The sequence below is a fragment of the Hetaerina americana genome, unplaced genomic scaffold, assembly GCF_022747635.1.
Source record: "Hetaerina americana unplaced genomic scaffold, ioHetAmer1.1.p SCAF_38, whole genome shotgun sequence".
NCBI classification, from domain to species: Eukaryota; Metazoa; Arthropoda; class Insecta; order Odonata; family Calopterygidae; genus Hetaerina; species Hetaerina americana.
The window spans coordinates 2967762-2988743 of NW_027286963.1; the positions used below are offsets into that span (position 1 = coordinate 2967762).

Genomic DNA, 20982 nt, shown 5'->3' on the forward strand with positions numbered 1-20982 from the left:
ATTTTTAGTTTTAAATCGTGTATTTATCCTGTGCAGGATGAAGCTCCAATGGAAACCTTTGTGGACCCCTGTGTGGTTTCACAAGAGACTCTAAAAGCAAATCTAGTGGCTGCTATCCCTGACGTCCTTCCACCCCCAGCACCCATAGCCCCATCACCTGTCATCCCTCCCGAGTCTTCCTTCTTCACCCCGTCGGTGCCCACGCCCAACGTGGTGCCGTCGAACGTGAGCCCCGACTTTCCTCCCCACCCGACTCCCACAGCACCACCGATGCAGCAGCCAGTGCAAGCCCATGCCCTCCCGGACACCTTTGACAGCGGATTTGATTTCATTCAGGAGTCGCAATTGGAGGTGGACGCCCCGGTACCTCCCCACGTGGACCTTGCCGGTATGTTGGTTCAACAACCTGGTGGGGGGCACCCTCCTGTGCCGACGTCACACTTTAGGCCTGCGAGGCCAGGGGTGCCCCAGCCGACCACCGTGGCCCCCGCACCTCCCCCTCCCTCTGTCCAGACATCCCAGCTTGCCCCCGTGGTTGCCGAGTTTGTGGCATCGGTCTCCGCAGCAACCCCACCGATCCCCTCTCAGACTTTCACAAACCAAAACTTTTCCATTATTCCTGTCCAGGGTAGTGCCCAACCGGTTGTGGCATCTCCCACCCCCGGTATAGCCCCTCCCAATTTCCCTGAAGCATCCACGCCCGTTTCTGCTCAAATGGTTCCCACCCCACAGCAGTCGGCACCCGGTCCACCCAATGCCCAACACATACCAGGCTTTGCACGGGTGCCTTCGAACAGTTTTCAAGGTTCTGTGCAGAGTCTCCCCTCGAATGACGGTGCCCCCAATCAGCCCATTTCAATTCCAATGCCACAACAAAGAGTGCCCGAAGAATCTGAGTACGCTGCCACCACCGCGGCACCTTTTGTGCCTGCGTCGGTGGCACAGTCTACGTACAGTGGCCAAGGGCAACCTTCCCAAGCCTTTGTTCCACAACAGCAGGCTATGGGACAACCTCGATTTGCTAACACTTATGGGGACACATCCCATGTGTCTGCAACAGGCGATCCCTCGACTGAGAAAGCCCGGTTTGGGACCAGTGACCTCTCTGGGGAGACCGCTGAGGAGGCTGACCTGCAGGCAGGCACTTCTTGGGCCGACACATCTCAGGAAGAAGGTGTGTATTGACAGCAGTTGGCCTCATCTTATATCCTAAGAAATGGACATTAGCATTTAAGTGTTGCTCAATATAGATAATGAAGTTGTATTTGCATTCAAGCAAGCTTGGTGGAATACCACATTGAGTTGAGGAAACTTGTCTAGCTGAGGTTATGCTCAATATGGATTGCTAAAATGCCTTATGATCAAAAGGATTTTTTTTTTTTAACAGCCCAATTAAGGAAAATTTCTTTTTGGTTTTGGGTCTTTGGCTTGGGTGGTTCTTTGGGAATACTCTAAAAATATTAATTTTGTAAATGTATTTATGGAAGTCTGTAGGATGACAGTTGCATGTTGTGGTATTAATGTATGTGTAGTTATCATTCCGTAAAACATTTTAACTAAATACCAGTTACTATGCCTGTCTCACACAGTTTTTTATGATGACTGACAAAGTCCAAGAAGCATTGAATTTTGCGTTATAATTTTTGGAGAAAGAGGGAGGGTAAGGGTTGATTGGTTTAGGACACAATGATCAATGAATTTTTCATAATCCAGAAGGAATGGGAAAGAAATGTTCACATAAGGCATAAAAAGTCACGAGGGAACCTTGGTCAATGTCATCCCAAATTGGCTGGGGATGTACAGAAGAATAAGTTGACTAATTCTTGGGAACATTCTAATCTAATAATTTTGACCCAAAAAATTCAGAGCAGGATACCATTTCAAAATTTTTCAATCCAATTTATTAACTTTCTCAGAATTATGTATAATCATATCATTGAAATCTGACAACTTTGATAAGTGAATCCCACTACAGCTATAAAGGTGATCACTGATACAATGTTGGAATTATGACGTAGGAAACGGGTCATTACAAGAACTGATATCTCTCCTATTTCCCCACTAAGTGGATAATGGTAGCCTCTAGTAATCGTAATTTTTTAATAATGGCTGGTTTATTCCTAAAGAGAATGTAAAATTGTTTTTATGAGCCTTTGTGAATTGGCAAATATTTTTAATTTCAAAGACTTACTTAACAACATCGAAAAAAGTGGTGTTGGTTAAAACTTGCAACCGGTTACAAGAGTTCATTGCAACTTAACAAAATTTAAAGGTACAATATAGGAGTATTTTCAATTATTGGCAAATGTGAACCACTTTTGTTCGCCATTCATTTGATGTGTAGCATTAATGCGTAATAATTTAATCCATTCAGATGTCCAAGGTGAAAAATTGATTAATGAAACACTGAATTGAATTTTAATTGAGATGATTCGTTCTAACTTCTGTGCTTATCACTAATCCCTAATCAAACGCTCAGCCCAAACCCCGACCTCACTACCACCTAAATATGATTTCATCTACAATGTGAATGAATGTTTCTCTCCCTTTACTATACATTTTGAAAATAACCTTCGTTATTTGTCATATTTAACCAACATTGACCCTTCATATTCCCTCTACTTTCATTGTATAAATAGAATATGTACTGTGTTCTGGACACTGTCCCGTTGAAAATGACATCCAAGCATTAAAACTGTTTGTGGTATAAAATTTAAAACAAAATTGGAAAAGTATACATTTATTTAATTTAATACAAATGTCACAATTCCACAAAGTTTAATCACATAATGAATAAGTTGTGAATATGGGAATAAGAGGTCAACCAGGAGAAATTAGTGGTGTGGACATCAGAATTTGTAGTGGAAAATTATTCTTGAACAAAAATATTCAGCTGAATTGAAAATCAATATTGGTGGTATATTTTCATTGTTCTCTGGATTTGAATTTTCTCAAATTAAGGCACTGTTGTTATAAAGTAATGAGTATTCAATATAGCTAAAGTGGGTTCAATGTGCTGTTATTTTTCTGTAATGTATAACAAATTGTGTGTCAGAATTTCGATTCAGTGCAATTAGGTACTTAGAAAAACTTATAACAATCCAGTAGTGGTGGGAATTAATGTAGATTTCTTTGATTTGAAAAACATAACTTCCTTAAAACTTGAAATTAGAAAGAATTTAAAGAGATTTGTGTGAATTATTAGCAAGTGTGTATAAGCTATGGCCATCCAAATTTTCAATTGGTGATTATAAAGTGAAATGGAAAAAGTTCATTTTGCACTTTCACCATGACCACTAGTCCACACCTAATGCTGTTGATCTTGAGGGGTCCCATTTGACCATGTCAACTTTTTACTGCTCAAAATCTTAACTATTCAAAAGAGAAAGAAAAGCAACAGTTGACCAGCATTGTATAAGCAAGTCTTAATGTTTGTGCTGGTAGCATATGCTTTGAAATGTTTTAGATCCCAATATTTTATTATTACAGGAGAAAACCTGGGTGTATATAGGAAAAATATAGTATCTCCCAATTTTCTACAAATGATGAATAAGAATTTATTTTTATTTATAGCTTCACAACCTTGGTATAGAAATGTTTAGAGGAGCTGACACAACTCAAAAAATTTTGTAATAGTGTCTGCAGTGAAATGCCTGAAGGCAGCAAGTCATGCTTCATGTTTATTTGTCTTGGGTATATTATTTTAAAATGTACATTGCTATTTTTGGCTTAGCATTCTCGTGGCATGTCTTCACGTTGGTAATCAATTCAGATTTTAAGTATTCAATGGTTAGTTCTCAAGCGATATTTTAAGATTCATCTATAGCATCAAATTTTTGTGTTATTTCAGCCGTTTGAATTTTCGATACCCTGGGTGATTGCTTTTATACAAAAATATGTAGTTCCTTCTTATATTTAGGATGTATTTCTATGATGACCTATTGAAAAGCACTAACTGATAGTAAGCATGTGTTGATAAACGATTCTTTCACCTAAGACATTCTAGTGGTTCTGCTCTGAATACCTGTGATGCCATGGAATACAATGGATTCTTTTAATCTGGTGTTAAATTTAAATTTTGTTCATAAATTATCTCTTTCCGTTGAAAAAGAACCAATAGTACTACTCTGTGGAAAATTGTTGTATTGTACCTCTATCATGTTTCCATATTCAATTTAAAGCCAGCAAACGATTGACATTTCCACAGTGCAGCCAATTACATGAATATTATGATCAGAACTAAGTGGCGACTAGATGCAAGATGTTGAGATGAATTTTAGGAGTGATGTTAACAATGGGCGAGTTTATGAGTGCTTAAATATTTGTTATATTTATTTCAAAAGAAGAATTGCCCATTGTAAATTAAACTGCGGCTTGAACTGATCATGCCGTTCAAATATCAAATACTGTTTACACTTTTTATAGAGTTATGATGTATTCTCAGGGGAGGAAATTTTGTGAAAAAATCCATATTTGTTTTAAATACTTAATAACTATAGTGTACTGATAATGACTTAAGGCACAATCTAAGAAATGGATTAGTATTAGTAAAGAATTACCGTAATATCTCTGGGATGGCTGTAGTTATTTGTTGGTTGATATCTCACCAAATTTATTTAATTGAAAAAACTTAATGGAGCAACGTGCGCTGAACATTTCTTATTTATTTAACTTGTTAACAGAGTTATGTTAATGTTTCATTTTCTAATTCATATCACAGGAAATGAGGGTGAAGTTATGTGAAAATTGATTGGTATTGAAAATGTGTGTGTGGCTTTAGCTATTTTGTAGTTGATGGGATTGTGGAATTTTATAGCAAACTGTTCCTTTTCAGTGTTTGTGCCACAGAACCAGAGCCAGCGAGGTGGAGGCTACCGTGGCGGGGGACGCGGAGGCATGAACCGGGGTCGTGGAAATACCAATGGCTACCGTGGGCGTGGCAACTATTCAAATGGCCGTGGTGGTGAGTGGCGTTTTATATAATCCTCTGGCTCGAAACCATGGTTTGGCATGCAAGAAGTAACAGTTAAATGTTGTTTGTTATTCTGCTTCTTCTAAAATGTGGAAATATTTATCTTATGATGCTTATGTCTGTGAAATATTTGGAATTCTGATTTAAATTGAGGCAAAACATGGCATTCTTTTGTGTATGTCTATATGTCAATACTTACTGGTGGCAAATTTAAAGATGGAGGAGAGGGTTATGAGATTCTAATTGATAAGGTAATGGAAAAAATTCTCAACTCTCCTCCTCGACGTTGCATATCCTTCTTTTTGTCATCAGATTACACACAGTATAATGTTGTTTGAAAGTGTGCCATTATTGTAAAACTTCATTCATATCATTTTACCTATTTAAGTTAGTTGTAGTAATTGTGGTGCTCTTAGCTGAATTTGTGCTTATGATTAGCTCAGTTCAAATGAAATGGTACTTGAACTTTAAGGAGCTGTGTTATCAGAATTGATTCGGGAAAAAATTACAAACTGCAGTTGGAAAGTCATGAATGAACAGGGTTTCTGAGAGAGGAAGTAAATAAGGAGTTCATTGTTTGCCTACAATATAAGGATAGGGAAAAGGCAAGACACTAATATTCTTTGGCAAGGGGTATTGCTAGTTCTTGAACTATTTTTCAAGTTTCTCTTTAGCTCACAATTATGTATTTCTGAAAGAACTAAAATTTTATTCTGGTGATCATCATCCTCGTATAAAAATTGAAAAGTCAGTCCATAATACACCGTCACAAATACCACACTTCAGCGTATAAATTCCACTTTTCTTCTTGAGAGTCACAGTGTTGTCTCACTAAACAGCAGTGTACTTTTTGCTGTGTCCTCTTTTAATTTAAGGGCATCCCAAGAAGAGAAGTTGAATTAATGCACTGAAGTGTGTCAATTGTGATGCGGAGAATGTGCTGGGCTGCTTTACCATAATTTTAATGGAAGCACCAAAGAGCAATAGAACTAGACAGAAATTATTCCAAATACCTTTTGAAACTGTGGCCATAGTAGTGGTTTTGATGTGGCATTTAGCGATGTGGGAAGCAACCAATGTGAGCTTGACGATCCATAGCAACTGGAAATTCTAGAAAGAATATAACCTCAAAGTAATTCTTGTAAATGAATACCTTTATCCTGCCTTTTCCACTATCCTTGCAGTAGGCACACTATAGAACCTCTTTTCGCTCCTTATTTCCCTCTCTTTTTTTTCTTCCATCCTTGCTGAGTGTGTGTGAGAGTTGTCTTTTTCATTCCTGACCTGGTGATGATGCTATTGCTGTGAATCCCAGGTTGTGTGGGACGGTTTTAACTGTAGATTTTATAAATTTTCAGCAATGAATTGTAATGAAAATCCACAAAGTTTTAAGGGGTGAGTTTTTTGTCATCCAAATTTTGTCAGATCTGAGAAGCAATGGGTATTAGTGTTTTCATTCATTGTTTGCTGTACTAACCAAAATGATGTAATATGTGCCTTGTAAGCTCTTGTGTCAATCTCACCCATCTATTTACCCTAATTTTGAATACAAAATTAAAGGGAAAAAAGTTAATTTATGCATAGTCAGTGGCAATAATAAGTTTTGATGGAATTCATTTTTAAAAGTAGTATTCTAGGTTATGGTAGGATTTCAATAGACCAAAGCACTACGCACCACTTAACTGCCAAGCCCTAACATGCACATATCCATCATAGCATTCTTGTAAGAAATAATTAAGATGGTTTCCCATTGCATTTTTCAATAGTGTTTTCAATGTTACACCATCACTCAAAGGCCACCCCACCGGGGTCAGGTGCCCTTGTAGCCACCTCAATAAAGAATAGACTGCCCAGACCTTGTGTCTGGCTCCTACATATCTGGCATGGGTGACTCTGCCAGGAACAGATAGTCATCGTTCTCACCTGCAGAGCTCTAAGGGTCAGCAAAATATTGAGCCCATCTACTATGTCAAGGTGGAAGAGTGTCAATGTTTTTAAATATCATTTTAGATAATTTAAAATTTTCTGTGGTGAGCTCATGCTATTAATGTTTTAAGACTTCGGCAAAAAAGGCAAATTCAGTTTTAGTCCCATTGGTTTTAAAGTGTCCTGTGTTAACAAAAATTTACATGGGATTTGGAAATCAAAAACAAATTTATCTTCAGATAATGTGCTTTTCTTGTTACTGGTCTTGAGTTACACGGTAAAAACATTTCTGCATTCATCTAATAATTTAGAATTTCACAATCAATGAGGAATAAAGAAATAACATCTCCCTTACCTTAGCAAACTTAAATACATCTATGTGCATGCGAGTTAAGTTATTCACAGTTAGTTCCACACACCAAAATTCTCTATGGGTGGCAGACCATTGCAAGATGAACTAATCTGCGTTGAGTTCCTTCGGAATTCAGGAGCTGCCACAGTAATATCTAGAATCCCACACTTTGGGTGAACTGTTCGATGAATACATATGTAGTTTTCAAAAAGACATTTTGTACTGGAGAAATAATCCTATGAAGAGTACAGAAACCATCCTGGGTTTTTGTACATTTGTGTTCGAATCTCCCATTACTTCCCAAACAATTTGATTTTATTTCCCTCTCCCCAGTGAGACAAAAGCAAAACATTGAAATCTCGAGTCTTAAAACCGGTAAGCTTTTCTCCATGACATGTTTAGATATGGGGGAAATATTGATGACCATGTCAACACAGTGGAATACATAATGTTACAAGTTCATAAGCTTTTGATAACTTTTAGCCTGAGAAAGAGCACTACTCAGTTAGGGAAGGGTTTCAAAATGATTTTCGTTACATTTAAAATATTAATCAGTTTTCATATGTCATGTCAGTATCAAATTTGGGTGACCAATAATTTTTGCTTGGAATATGCTTTTTTGTGTTCTTGTAGCAGTATGCCTAACAAAATGGTAACTTTTTTGAGTGGTTTTTAACATTTTTTTTGTGTTAAGGTGTAAAGTTGCACTTTCCTTAATACTTTGGTGAAGGGCAAAGCCTATTTCATTGTTTTGTTTGCAATATGTCTGGTATCATAGTAACATTATTTTAAGCAGCCATATTAAAGTACTCCAGAATAATATTTATTTTGGAATAATTATGTAACAATTCTCTTTCCCTTGCAGCTGTTATGTCTGTAAAATAATCCTTTTTCTTGTTAAAAAAAAGCAGGGAATGCTGGAAAACGTTGGTAACAGTAGTTATAAAACCAAAGAAAAGTAATTGGTACTTATCATTTTGGTTGGAACATCCTTTCATCGTAAATGGAGATTAATTAAAGCAATATGGAAGTTTGAGTCTTGGAAATGAGGGATGCAGTTGAAAATCATCATACCTCACTGCATAGTTTACAATAACCATGAAGGTTGCTTATTTCATTACTTTTAATTTGGTAGAAGTCAGGAAAGTGAACTGGCCTAAATAGGTCTACCATTGGGGACTATATGAGTAAGGTATGTTAACGTATGCCCCAATTAGTCATCTATCGGCAGGAATTGTTTTCAATAAATCATTAATTATAAGGTTCTCAATAAGCAAATTGTTAATAATTCAAATCTTCTGTTTTTTCCCATAACGTGCATTCTGAATCAGTTAATAATTGACAAAGTGCGACTATGTGAGGTCTTGGAAAGACAAATACATAGTTAAATAGCTGATTTCTAATGCTGAGTAAATACTACAGCTGAATTTGCTATTGTAATAGATGATTCAAATATAATGTAGAGTAATGCTACTGCAAACCAGATTTTCCTGTATTAATGTTAATTTATTTAACATGGTAATGGTGAATGGAAGAAGTGTACTTCAAGTTTTGCTTTACTGCCCTGGCAGGCAGTTATACTGTAGCATTGGATTTAGATGCCAGAAGATCAAGCGTAATTGGTCATTTGAAGTTTCATTCATGAAATGATATTGATGTTAAATCTGTAGTAAAAATGTCTTTCATCACAATGACATTGAGTAGGTTTCATCCCCTGACTTTGATGAAGACATTTTTCATCTGGGTTTCTTTTCTTTGAGTTGACATCCAGGACAACAGTTTTGCCATTGGTGCTGGACGTGTCTTCACTGCTCTCAGTAGTGGAACTGTTGTCTAGAATGTCAATTTAAAAGAAAGAACTCATAAGAAGAGTGACTTTGTTATGTAGGCAATTTTTCCTTATATGGATAATCAAAAGTGAAAAATTCAACTCCAAATCTTAGGCCCAGTATAATGGTTGGAGCAAATTATCATATTAAATATTGCTTGCTTTTCTTGAACATTTTTGTGAGTATTCATTGTAGAAGGCTGTCCAAAGTTGTTTTTTTGCATAATTTTTCTGTCCATTTTATGCCTAGAGTAATAAATCATTAGCCTGGCAATTATTGTTCTATAGTACGGGCTAAATGTTGTCTTAATTTGCTTAAATGTGCCATGGCAGCAGTCACTTTATTTTATCTGTTTTTCAATATTTTCGAGCATTTTTACCTCCATGATATAATTTTTTGCATTCATTGTGGTATATTTCGTCAACAGTTCATTAAATTTACATTTTTAAAAATGAAAATCTGTTGGGTATATCTATTTCAAATGTAATAATCAGGTCGGCAATGATTAATTTTTTTCATACTATTTTGTACAAAAACATTTCTTAGAGTGGATGTTAGGAATGCATTTTATTATTATCTACTTGGTGAACCATGATTCTTGAGTTTACTACATGGTTATATCAGTGTTTAGGAGCCTTTCATGTCTTTGCAAAGTTTCTAATACAACTCTTGATTCTTTCAGGTTATGGGGGCTACAGAGGGAACCAGGAAGGTGGGAACCAATATTACCAGAATGGTTATCAGCAGAGGGATAATTACGGTAATAATGGTGGATCAGGTGGCTATGGAAATGGTGGCTACTCTAAGAGTGGGGGAAGAGGCGGAAATGCTGGAGGAGGCGGAGCATCTGGAAATGGAGGGATGCCACGTGTTAACAGGGGTGCGTGCTTAGTGTGAAGATGGTCATTTTACTTTTATCTTCTGGTTAACATGTTCACTGACAAATATGATAAATTAATTAAAGTCGTTGTCAGGATTAGTACTGTCTGACAAAAGTGAGAAAATATATACTCACTTGTGGGATTTCTTTCATAAAATATGCTTAAAAATTTGATTAATGGCATCTATAATTGTATCCCATTATCAAGAAAGCCATGCACTTGTGTTGTTATGAAATTTGAAACTTGCTAGTGGTTTTATGATAAGCTGTCAAAAACTCCTATTTAAAAAAGTGCCTATGTATAGTTTCTAAATGAATATACTAATTCATATCACAATAATTGTGTAATCAATTGAGAGTAACTAAAATAGGCATGTGAAGTAGGATTCATTTCTAACAGTCTTAAATATAAGGTGAAATAATTCTTTTTAAAAAAATTAAAGGAATAGTTACCATTTTAATTAATAGACTGATTTTTCTTTTTGGCTCATTATTTATTTAGTGTGTATAATTGAATTGTTAAGTGCTGAAATTTCACAAATGCATTATTTATGGCTCTAACCTTGTAATTTGTAGAATTAAGTCTTATTATATATAATTTCAGGTAACCTGTTATTTTACTTTGAAAGTTTTATAAAAACAATTTGCTTCTATTGTACAAAAAAAAGTATGATCGCCAGCATAGGAAAATAGTGTGATAATTCAAGTATACAATGTATGATTACAGCTATTAAATTGTTCTGGAATACAGTGGAGTCAAACCTCTTAAAGCTCAATTCTTCCCAGAGTGAAAACACTCCATATAAACCAAAAATTTAGTTGATTTTCATCCCATGTGTTGCATGAATTCTCAATTTCTTTCAATTGAGCCATTACTTGTTTAATTTCTGTTGAATTTAATTTTCTTTCCAAATGTGAATTGTTGCCTAACTTTTGATAAATAATTACTCAAGAAATGACTGAATCGTTTTGGCTTATAGTTCCTTTTTTAGAATGTTGGAAGAGAGTAATGCTGTCCTGTGGTCGGAAAGTAATTTTCTTGAGGTTTTCAGGCTCTCTTTGGAGCAGTGATGGTGATAAATTTTTAATGTGGCTGAAATGATACTCGGTTGGCATTTTCCATTTTACTAAAATGCTAAAATACCTTATTTTGGAAAATTAGTTTCATTTCCCAGGAAGTTTTCTTCCTCTGATGAAGGGTTTGATGATTACTTGTGATTAAAGGAATTTCTGTCCGGAATGGTGCTATTACACCATTTTTTTACATGATTATGTACTCTTCCAGCATAGCAGGATACTGTTGTTCTCAATATATGAATTTCCTAACTGTTCCGCGTCATTTTGCTCACCTGAAGCCAGTAATTATTAGCACATGATCAATGTTTGTGGAAAGAAAAAATTGTTTGAGAATGCGGATCACCCTGGAAAATTCATGTCATTTCCTGATAGTTGATTAGTGGACACCCTGACATTTTTAAAGTTATCTATAAAAGCTTCACCAAGCTGCATTGCTGAAATCATCATACTGTAAGCCGCCGTAGGTTGAATGAATAGAAGTTTATTCCAAAGAGTTGAATGCCATTGGCAATGCCTTTTCAATTTGTTGGAAAACCAAACCAATTTTGTTTTTCTTTGAAATATGACTTGCAATTTTTTGAAAATGTAGGTTGTATCCCCTAGTGACCATCCATCATTTATTTCATTCTGAAGGTACTGTTTATATCAACCTCTTGTGATAAGCCGAGCTTTTCATGGCAGCATGGGAAGGGCTGGAGCTGGGAATAAAAATGTGAGGAGGGATGATTAAATCATGTTTTGCAAATGATGAGGCAATAATGAGTCTGACAGCCATTTGGCATTGCAGTTATTGTTGAGTACTTCATAGGAACTAAGTGAGAAGCACAGGATAAGGATTAACTGCAAGAAAACAAAAGTAATGTTTCTTGAAGTAGGAGAGCTACGTTTAACATGAAAGTAAGGAAATAAACAAGAGCAGGTGGAGCATTTATTATAAGTGGACAACATTTAAGAGGAATAAGGGAATTGTAATGGGGAAGCTGAGAGAAGAATTGTGTCTATGGAAGAGGCATTTTCAAGGAGAGAATTGATGATAGGTACACTGAGTAAAGATGTAAAGGAAAGATTGGTCAAGACCTGAATATGGAGCAGAGTACTTAATGGATGTGAGACTTGGTCTTAGAGGCACAAGGACAAGCAGTGATTTAAGGCTTTTGAGATGTGGCTGTAGTGGAAAATGGAGGAAATAAATCGGACAGGGAAGGAGGAAACATTATGGTTTTTATATGAGAAGGGAGAAAATAGGCATGGGAAGTACTTGGAGAAAATCTGAAAAAGGAGTTGAAAGATTGGGAGGTAGTGGGATAATGATTAAAGGCCATGATAGAAGGGAGGGAACATAGGGTATGTGGGATAGAAGAAAGGGGAAAAGAGGTTGTCTACACAGCGGGAAGGCTAGTACAAATTAAAAAGAAGGTAATAGGAAGTCGCTGTGTTAATTGGAGAGAGATAGATGCTGGGGAGTGTCGGAAACCTACCCTTGAAATAGATAAATGCCTTTATTGCTACCAATCGATGATAAATGATTTCCAATAATTTTTGACTTAATAAATGCCAGTACACAATCTTATGTCACATGTTATGATTTCATAATTCCAAGATGAATTTAAGGTGAAACTAAATGATTCTGGGTGCTATCAAAGGTTTACCTAGGCACTTTTTTCCAATATATAACTAACAGTATGTATATTAGAAAAGGTAACAATTCCCCCTTATGTATAAAGTAATCATTTTGAAAGAGATGTGAACAAGGGCTTGAGAAAGAATTCAATGCCAAGAATCACGAAATATTTCGCCATCTTTGAAAAATGTAAATAATATAACTTCACATGAAAATATTTTTGTGCACATCTAATTAATTACTCATTAAAAATTTACATATAAAAGCTCTGTTATAGTGAGATGTTGGGATGCAGAGCCCACAAGAGCAATTATTTATGTCCATTAAAGGTAGTGATATATACTTTCATAAAATTTTTCTGTTGCTTACTTTATTTCATTAACTGTCGCACATTATACATCCATGCTCACAATCGTACACATGTACGGAAGTGATAAAAAGATTTTTATTGAATAATCGCAGATTGAGTAAAAATATATTTAAAAAGTTCTTTAAGAATTTCCTATTGCCATAATTGTGGGAAGTAATATGGAGATTCAGGAAGAGGGAAAGGTTAAGGTGTTACAATGATATTTTTCCTTGTGAAATATAATCCTTGGGTTTATTCATTCTTTATGTAAATTTGCTTATTGAAAGACCTATTATTCTTTAGTGTGGACATCAGTTTTTTTTAATGCATTAGAAGTTATCAACTTCTGTACATTATGAACTATATGCTGAGCAGTTTTCTCCATGCTCCCAAGGGTTTGGTTATACAGAGGTTTGGCCAACATAATTTGCTGCTTATAGCTTAAATCTATTTAAAACATACATAACAGGTAATTGCCAGTTGGGTAAACTAAGAAAAGGTATTAAATAATAATTGACAAACAAGAATTTACAGGAAAAACGGAGTATTGTATAGACATGAAAATCTGAAATTGCTTCAAAAAGTTACATTTCATGGCACATGCACAACCTTTTTTCGTCATCTTAATGTTCATTCATAATTTCTAGGTTCCTTTTTTTTTACATAGTTAAAATTTTGGAAATTACAGAACTTGTGGCATTAGATAATGTAAATAGGTACAATGTGCCCTGGGCATTATAATATTACATCATTGACGGTTTCACAAGCCATTTGCAAATGCATATTAACGAAGAAGAAGCTAAAAAAGAAAGGTATATACGTTGAAATTCCTTTACAATAATAGCTTACACTCTCTACTGAATCCACTTGGACAATGGTAGGCAGAAATAACTAATGCAGTCTCAAATTTTTGGTGACCGAACTTTTTATGCACCCATTATAACAATGCATGCTATGAAAATCATTCTATTATAAGTATGTGTGACAAATAGTACCTGTGGTTACTCAGTTGATATCCTATTATCTTTGAAGAAAGATACCTTCTGTTATGCAAAACTAACCTGGAAGTCATAGGAATAAGCTCATATAAACAAGCACTTAATTTTTTTGGGGATTTTGAGCTCTCCTCATATTAAGATCCACTGTTTGTCATTGAGGGAATTATGGTTGTTTGTTGGGAACAGGCAGATATTTGTGGTGATCATTTTTTATGATTTCTATTTGCAATTGTTAAAGAAATTTCGTTCATAATTAATTTTCCTTTTTCCGGGTGGTGTAATATCCTGGCCTCAGCCACCTAGCTTTCTGGTAGGAAGAGTGAAGGTGTTGACAGGTGAGCTGTCGGGCTCAGATTGGCAATGTATCTTTACACTGTTAACCCATGCATTGATTTTCTACCAACTGAAACTTAGCAGAAGGCAATTGGAATAGGGAAAAGATTTATAAGCCATATTAACCTGAGTGTTTGAATGTATATGTTGTGGATTATGGTACTAGGCAAACTTGCATTACAGACCTGGATTTTGAAGGCTTGGTGTAGTGGTAATGTGTTTTCAATTGGTGATTTTTTTTAAATAATTGCTTAATTAGCCTATAGATGTTATGCTCAAGTTATTGCCTGGTAAATTTTAAACTGTAGTTCACTATTAGTAATCTTAAGTATTCTCATGCCTTGTCATGAGTATTTTGACTTTGAAATATCTCCTCTCTCCTTTGAAAGAGGTGAAAAATTATGGAGAAGGGCTGAACAAATTGAAATAATTTCCCATGAATTATTGGTTTGGGTACAGGAAAATATGACAATGGTGTACCAGTATGGGTAAAATTAAGGGTTGGCCGATTAAATCTGCGATCAGCCTGGTGAATGGCATTGCATCTCAAGACCAGTAATCATGTTTTTAGTCTGAAAATGAGCATCTTTAATTGAAACATGTTTATTTTGGCAGGACGAGGTGGAGGTTCAGGGAGAGGTGCAAACATGAGAGGCGGTGGTGGACGTGGCAGCTTTGTACGAGGAGGTGCAGGTGGTGGGAACAAGCAATAGTGAGGATACTTCCTGATTCCCTCTGCTTCCTTCGTTCTCCTAAACTTTTCCAGTTACACCTCAAATGCTGTGCCAACCACTGCTGCATTTCCAACACTCGGCATTAGCTGTCTCTGTCAGTGATGTGTCAGTGATTATAGACTAGTGGTTGGAAAACTTAAATAGGTGAACAGCCAGTTACCAGCTTGTGGAAGGAAAGCTGTCAGTGGAACTTACAACCTTGACTGCTGTTTTTATCCATATGCTGATTTTTAAGGGGATGCCAATGTAACTGTGGCAATAATTTCTTTCTCCAGTTTATAAGCTCACTGTTAAAATTACCAGTGTAGCACTTTACTTTGCTCGAAGTTTAATTATGTAAATTATTACCATCTGCAAGTATTATGTGTGAGAAGGCAGTTTTTCAAAGGGCAACAACTATGTGAAAATTGAAAAAAAATCAATAAAATATTCAATTACACGAAAAATTTTCTTGTTTACAGTGTTATTAACCAGGAATCAGGAATTATGTCATGCAAGTTACTTTGTTCATAAACCAAGTGAGAAATAATATTTGTGATATCTACTATTCCTTTTTTTTTGGAATTAGTATGATTTTTCATAATTCAATGGCTGTACTTTCTTTTCTCTTATCCATTGTGGGTCTTGTAGAATGATGAGCACATAATTGGTGCACGATTTATACATTATGCTTTCTTTTTTTTGTGTGTGTATTCCCTTTTGTTCATTTTGTAAATCAATATTACTTGTGAAGTAATGGGAATGCAATTGAAGGCATTTTCTTGTTTCAACTTGACTACTGTGACATGTATTAACTTGAAGTTATTTTCTTAGTAAACGTAATCTAAAGTGATTTTTTTATTCAAATAACTTAAAGCAGTAATAAATATTGTGATGATGTTTTTAAATTCCTAGTATTTTATTCATCATAGCTGCATAGTGTTCTTTTTTAGTGGTGTGCAATTAAGTAAAACTTAACTGTTTTCTTTGTTTAATAATTTCTTGGTAGAGCATCGTGATATCTCTGGAATGGAAATTAATGATAAATGGAATTAAGATAGCTCGGGTAACTACCGTGGAACCTGCAAAATTAATCACTTATTTCAATTTGGTGGATTAAGAAACTGGAGTAAATCGGTTCTAAGTAGCTGTAGAAATATGGAAAATTTTCCTTAAGTTAGGATCTATCTACCCTGTGATTCCTACTAAATTGAATTTACCAGCCTTATGATTTCTGTCCCAAAAGGTGACTGGTATGCCTCATTTGCATATTGTCAACAAGGTATTTGGCCATTTCTTTCAAAAAGGATTCACATGAGAATAAGATGGTGTGCCATGTGCAATGAACCTGACCTTGGGGTGTGCTGTTTGGAACTCATGAAGTTAATGCTCAATTGTAATCTGCTCTCATGTTTGGTTGATGATCTACCACCAGAATGTAAATGAACAGGATCACCTAGTGATATTATACCATCGCACATCTATGTGAGTTTTACAATGAAATTCTCACCCAAGGATTTTTGTAATACAGTCGCACAAATTAACATAGAAAAACTAGCCTGGTATCAGCTGTAATAATTTTTTTGGGAATACTCACCGCAAACTGTCACAAACTAGGTAAGTTATGGTGAAAGTTGGTTGACATTGCCTTATTTGTAAACTGGAATGTTTTCATTCGCTTCCCTTATTACAAAGTTATAAGTATGTTGTGACAGAATTAGTGAACTACATTTATTTATTCACACTAAAACTTAAATTCACTACTATGGGTATGATGTCAGGTTAAACTTAACATGGCTGGCAAATATATGCTCTTTCTGGGAGGGAAGGAAGAAGTATTTGTCTTTAGGAGGCCCAGAGGGGAGGGGCTCCAATTGGCCGAGGAAGAGAAAATGAGTAGGAAGTAAAGATACTTCAAACACCTAATGCAACAGTATAAATTTTAATCCTGAGAAGGAAAGTTGAATTTCTTCAATATCACAGTTTCGACAACCAGCGTACGTTATGAAATTTCAATTAACAAGTAGTCAATAGAGCCATGTTATTCCCTTCAACTTACACCACCATATTTCTCAAAAGCCTATCCCTCCATTTCATGTTGAATAGATTTCTTAGTATTTAACTCTCTAAATAACTTTTCATGAGAAGTTAGCATAATAAAAATTATTTTATGGACAATGAGTCCAGTGAGGACTGAACTGAAAGAATGGTTAATATAAAAATGCTCATCAGAGCAAGAACTCTAATATATTCACCCCAGAAAATGAGGAAGATGAATTTTGTTGGGCTAAATTTCCATGTTACAGACATCTCTCAAAAATTTTGTGAATCTCATTACAAATGGCATAAGAGGATTGCAACCTGCAAACGTTTTTGAAGATGACCATGAGGGGAAACCTGGAAAAACGAGGCATTTACTAACAAAAATGTCCAAATTACATACAGCCCACTCTTTAGGCAAACTGGGAGGTAATTCAAGTCACGTGCTTAGGACACTCAAATTTCTGAAATGGGAATGTCACCCAATCCCACTTTTCAACCACCCTCTGGATATATTTCACTTCGAGAAAAATGGACTCACTGAAACAATTGGAAGAAGAGCATGACTGGACATTAGGTTAACAAGAAAATTTGTGGGGATGTTCTTTTGTCTTTGACAAATGTGCATTTGTGATCTAATCCATCTTCCCCCCCCCCCAATTATCCTTGCCTTCCTACTTGCTCTCTCTTCCCTTGCCCATGAGGGTATAGGAAGGCCCATCATTACAGATTGTTCAAATATTCAGTTGGAGAGACGTCAAAGAAAATAAATTATCTTCAGAGAGGCAGATGGTAAGTAGGATTGACGTATTTCTTTCTGAAAAAGGCATTGCATTTAAGAGTTTTTGGGAAGAAGTGGTAGCTCTCCTATTCAATAAAGAATCATCAGTTATGATCAATATTCATTTCTCCATTCATACAATGAAGAAAAACGTGATGATAGATCTTTCAATATTATTATCAATGATGATTTATTGGAAGCCATTGAAACCCTTTTATTTTTTCATTAAAACCTCTAACTGTCATTAAGGATATATAGTCTATTATTAAATGTCTGGCAAAATTTATTGGAGAAGCATAGTTGGAGAGAGTGCGGAAATTAATGAGATGAAAGCTAATTGACTATAACATGGAAGAAGACAATTGTCATCAAAGACAGAATCTTACCTTGGGGCATACCGCTGTCATGTAAATGTATGAATTATCAATTTCAACCTTTGACAGCATTATGAAAACTACCTGGAAGGTTAAGATCATTTTTTTAAAGAATAATTTACCAGGATGTAGCTGGGCATATCATTTTGAAGAAAATGAGTTGTAGTAGTATTTAGGGGAGGCGACCGACAGCTAAGGTCATTTGTGCCTTTGGGGATGGAAAGATTGAAGGGTGGAGAGAAACCTGGCGTCGGCATTTTAGCCTACTCTTAATGAATAAGCGTCGAGGGGTCCGCAGCTTAACGTCCCATCTGACGGACGGCGTACTCACTTAAAGTGCCCTCCTCGAGGGACCTCAAGTAGGGATCAAGATACCCCTGAAAATATTCGACGCCGCCGGGATTCGAACCCTCTGGGTGGGAAGTCAGTAAAATAGCCACCGCATCATCTCGATCCTTGTGAAGAGAAGAATCACTCGTCTCAATCACCTATTACAAGAAACTGTGGGAGATACCGCAACAATAACTTTTAACGGAATCATCCGCTAATATGCATTTCAATGCAACAATTTCAGTGTAAAAATCATTCGGCTTGACTGGGATCCTGGTCAAGGCGAATAATTTTCACACTAATTTTTGCATCGCCTATTATTTATTCTGTGGATGCAAAATGGCATGTTTTCTTTAATAATATTTAATTAAAAGAATATTAGCTCCTGCATCGAGCACATAGATGAAACTAAATTGGTGGATGATCCATCGAGAAAGAAGATAACTCAGCTAAAAAAATTTATTAATTAAAAAAGTCCTAGATCATATTCTAGGTGATGATTCGTGGAAGGCAAGTCAGACCATCACATCGGCTTCGAAGCATGTATTTTCCTGATGTTGACTAAAAATATCCCTGTATTTGGTCAAAAACAGCTTGATCACCGTACTTTATATGATGGATCATTGTTTCCTTTCCCTCAATACAGAAGCAGTGAAATTAAAATATTGTGGAACATTTCCCTAATAACGTTAAGGCTCTGTCCATTATGTGAAGAGAAAAATGTAAGATCCAATTAAAGGAATTTATTTAAGGTGTTAGATGTGCAATGTTAACATCCGATGAGAAGTCACTCGCATCAAACAGTTTCAGAATGAAAAGAGGGGTCCCCAGGAAGTTCGTAAACGAATTCCTAATGATCCTCAAGTAGTTATTCCTCACACAAGCTAAATGGTGATTTTGATGATAATTTCTGTGTATTTGCCATTAAAGGCATCTTGATAATCGCGCGAAAGAACTGACACAACCTCTTAGAGAGCTTGCAGAAGAAAGTGGAAGACACAATAATGAATAAAATAAGATCCAAGAAATTAAACTGAGCACTTGGAAAGAATAGTGGATCATTTGACTTCATCGATTCTTCTCGAGGACAGACCTAGGTAATGAATATCGAGGCTTGTTCTCTGGATAGGGACCAAACTGCATCCAGCACACGAGAGATTCTCTTAGTATGCTCCTCATTCATTCCAATGAACCTGCCGATAGGAGTGTTAAATTTGTTTTAGGCGTGACTTGTAACGGTTTATTTCGCAAGTGAAATTGCTCTACTGGCATTATTTCCTAGAAAATATTTTTTTTAAGTTCATTTTGAAATACAAGACGGCTAAAATTCAAGGGATAAGGAGAAAAGTGGTTAATACCTACAATGACATCAGAAAGTTGGCGAAATTGGTTATCAGATACGATTATAATTTGGCCTTAACAGGATGCTTCTCTCAGAGTTGGACATAACATTACTTGCAAAACACACCGTTGCAATATAAATACTCGACATTAAAGAAGCCATTTTTGGTAAAAAAAATTTTAACAGTGTAACTGCGAGTGGACAGGCCGATGTTTTTGATAGTAATTTATTTAGAAAAATCATGCCTAGGTGACTTCATTATGGAGTATTCACAATGAAATACGAACGGCAGTTTGCACAAGTTTTCATTGTAATTAAAAGATTTGTATCAATTTTAATTAAATGAATGTTATTGGATGTATTCCGTCAGATTCTTGCGACCCATGGATATTATTTATATCAATTGATTACAACTGAAATGACATGGATAAATTTAAAGGCGGATTACGATTACCTACTGTTTTAGTAGTGATAACAATGGAGGGAGGATTTCTGCAATGGCGCGAACTGTGCCCAACCTTGATTGCAAACAGAAGATCACCATATGAAAGGTTTGTTCTTCTGATGATTGAAAAATGACAAAAACCTGAATTTGAAAGAGCGCTCACGACGCATTTATTTGTACAGTATAGGACTTAATAAACTCACTGCTAGCTTAGATTATCATTTTTATGTGGGATCACAGCAAAAAGGAAAGAAATTATGGCCAAAAGACGCATTTATTATTTTTTCGTCAGGAAAGAATATCATCAGACTTGCTTCGATGGTGGGAATAAATTTGGCACTTGGATATCTTGTATCAGTTGCCGAACCCTGTATCCCCTGTATAAGGCCAATTTGTGACAAATAGCATTAAGTCCATACAACTTATTGTAATCTATCAGAATGAAATAACTTTAAACGGCAGAGACAAGATTAGAACGAACAAGATTAATCATGTTATGCTCAAGTTGTACGAAAAACTTTTTTTATATTAAAAATAGCAACAAGTAAAAAGACACATTCATAGTAATCCCTGCACATGTTTTCATGAAAACATCTTATTCAATTGCCATATCATATAGA

General features: G+C 35.8%; 1 protein-coding gene across 2 annotated transcripts in view; it reads left to right on the forward strand.

Annotated features, from left to right (window-relative positions):
* The window catches only part of LOC139691574 (caprin-1-like), a 29344-nt gene extending 13400 nt beyond the window's left edge, over positions 1–15944 (forward strand). The window contains exons 5-9 of one of the 2 annotated variants that reach the window (XM_071589454.1): positions 37–388; positions 1061–1174; positions 4835–4963; positions 9762–9959; positions 14953–15944. In XM_071589454.1, the coding sequence (XP_071445555.1) occupies positions 37–388; positions 1061–1174; positions 4835–4963; positions 9762–9959; positions 14953–15050 (891 nt within the window). In that variant the 3' untranslated portion in view covers positions 15051–15944. Of the gene's footprint in view, positions 1–36; positions 1175–4834; positions 4964–9761; positions 9960–14952 lie in introns of both variants that reach the window. The other variant, XM_071589453.1, reaches the window with a different exon arrangement.
* Positions 15945–20982: the final 5038 nt, after the last annotated feature.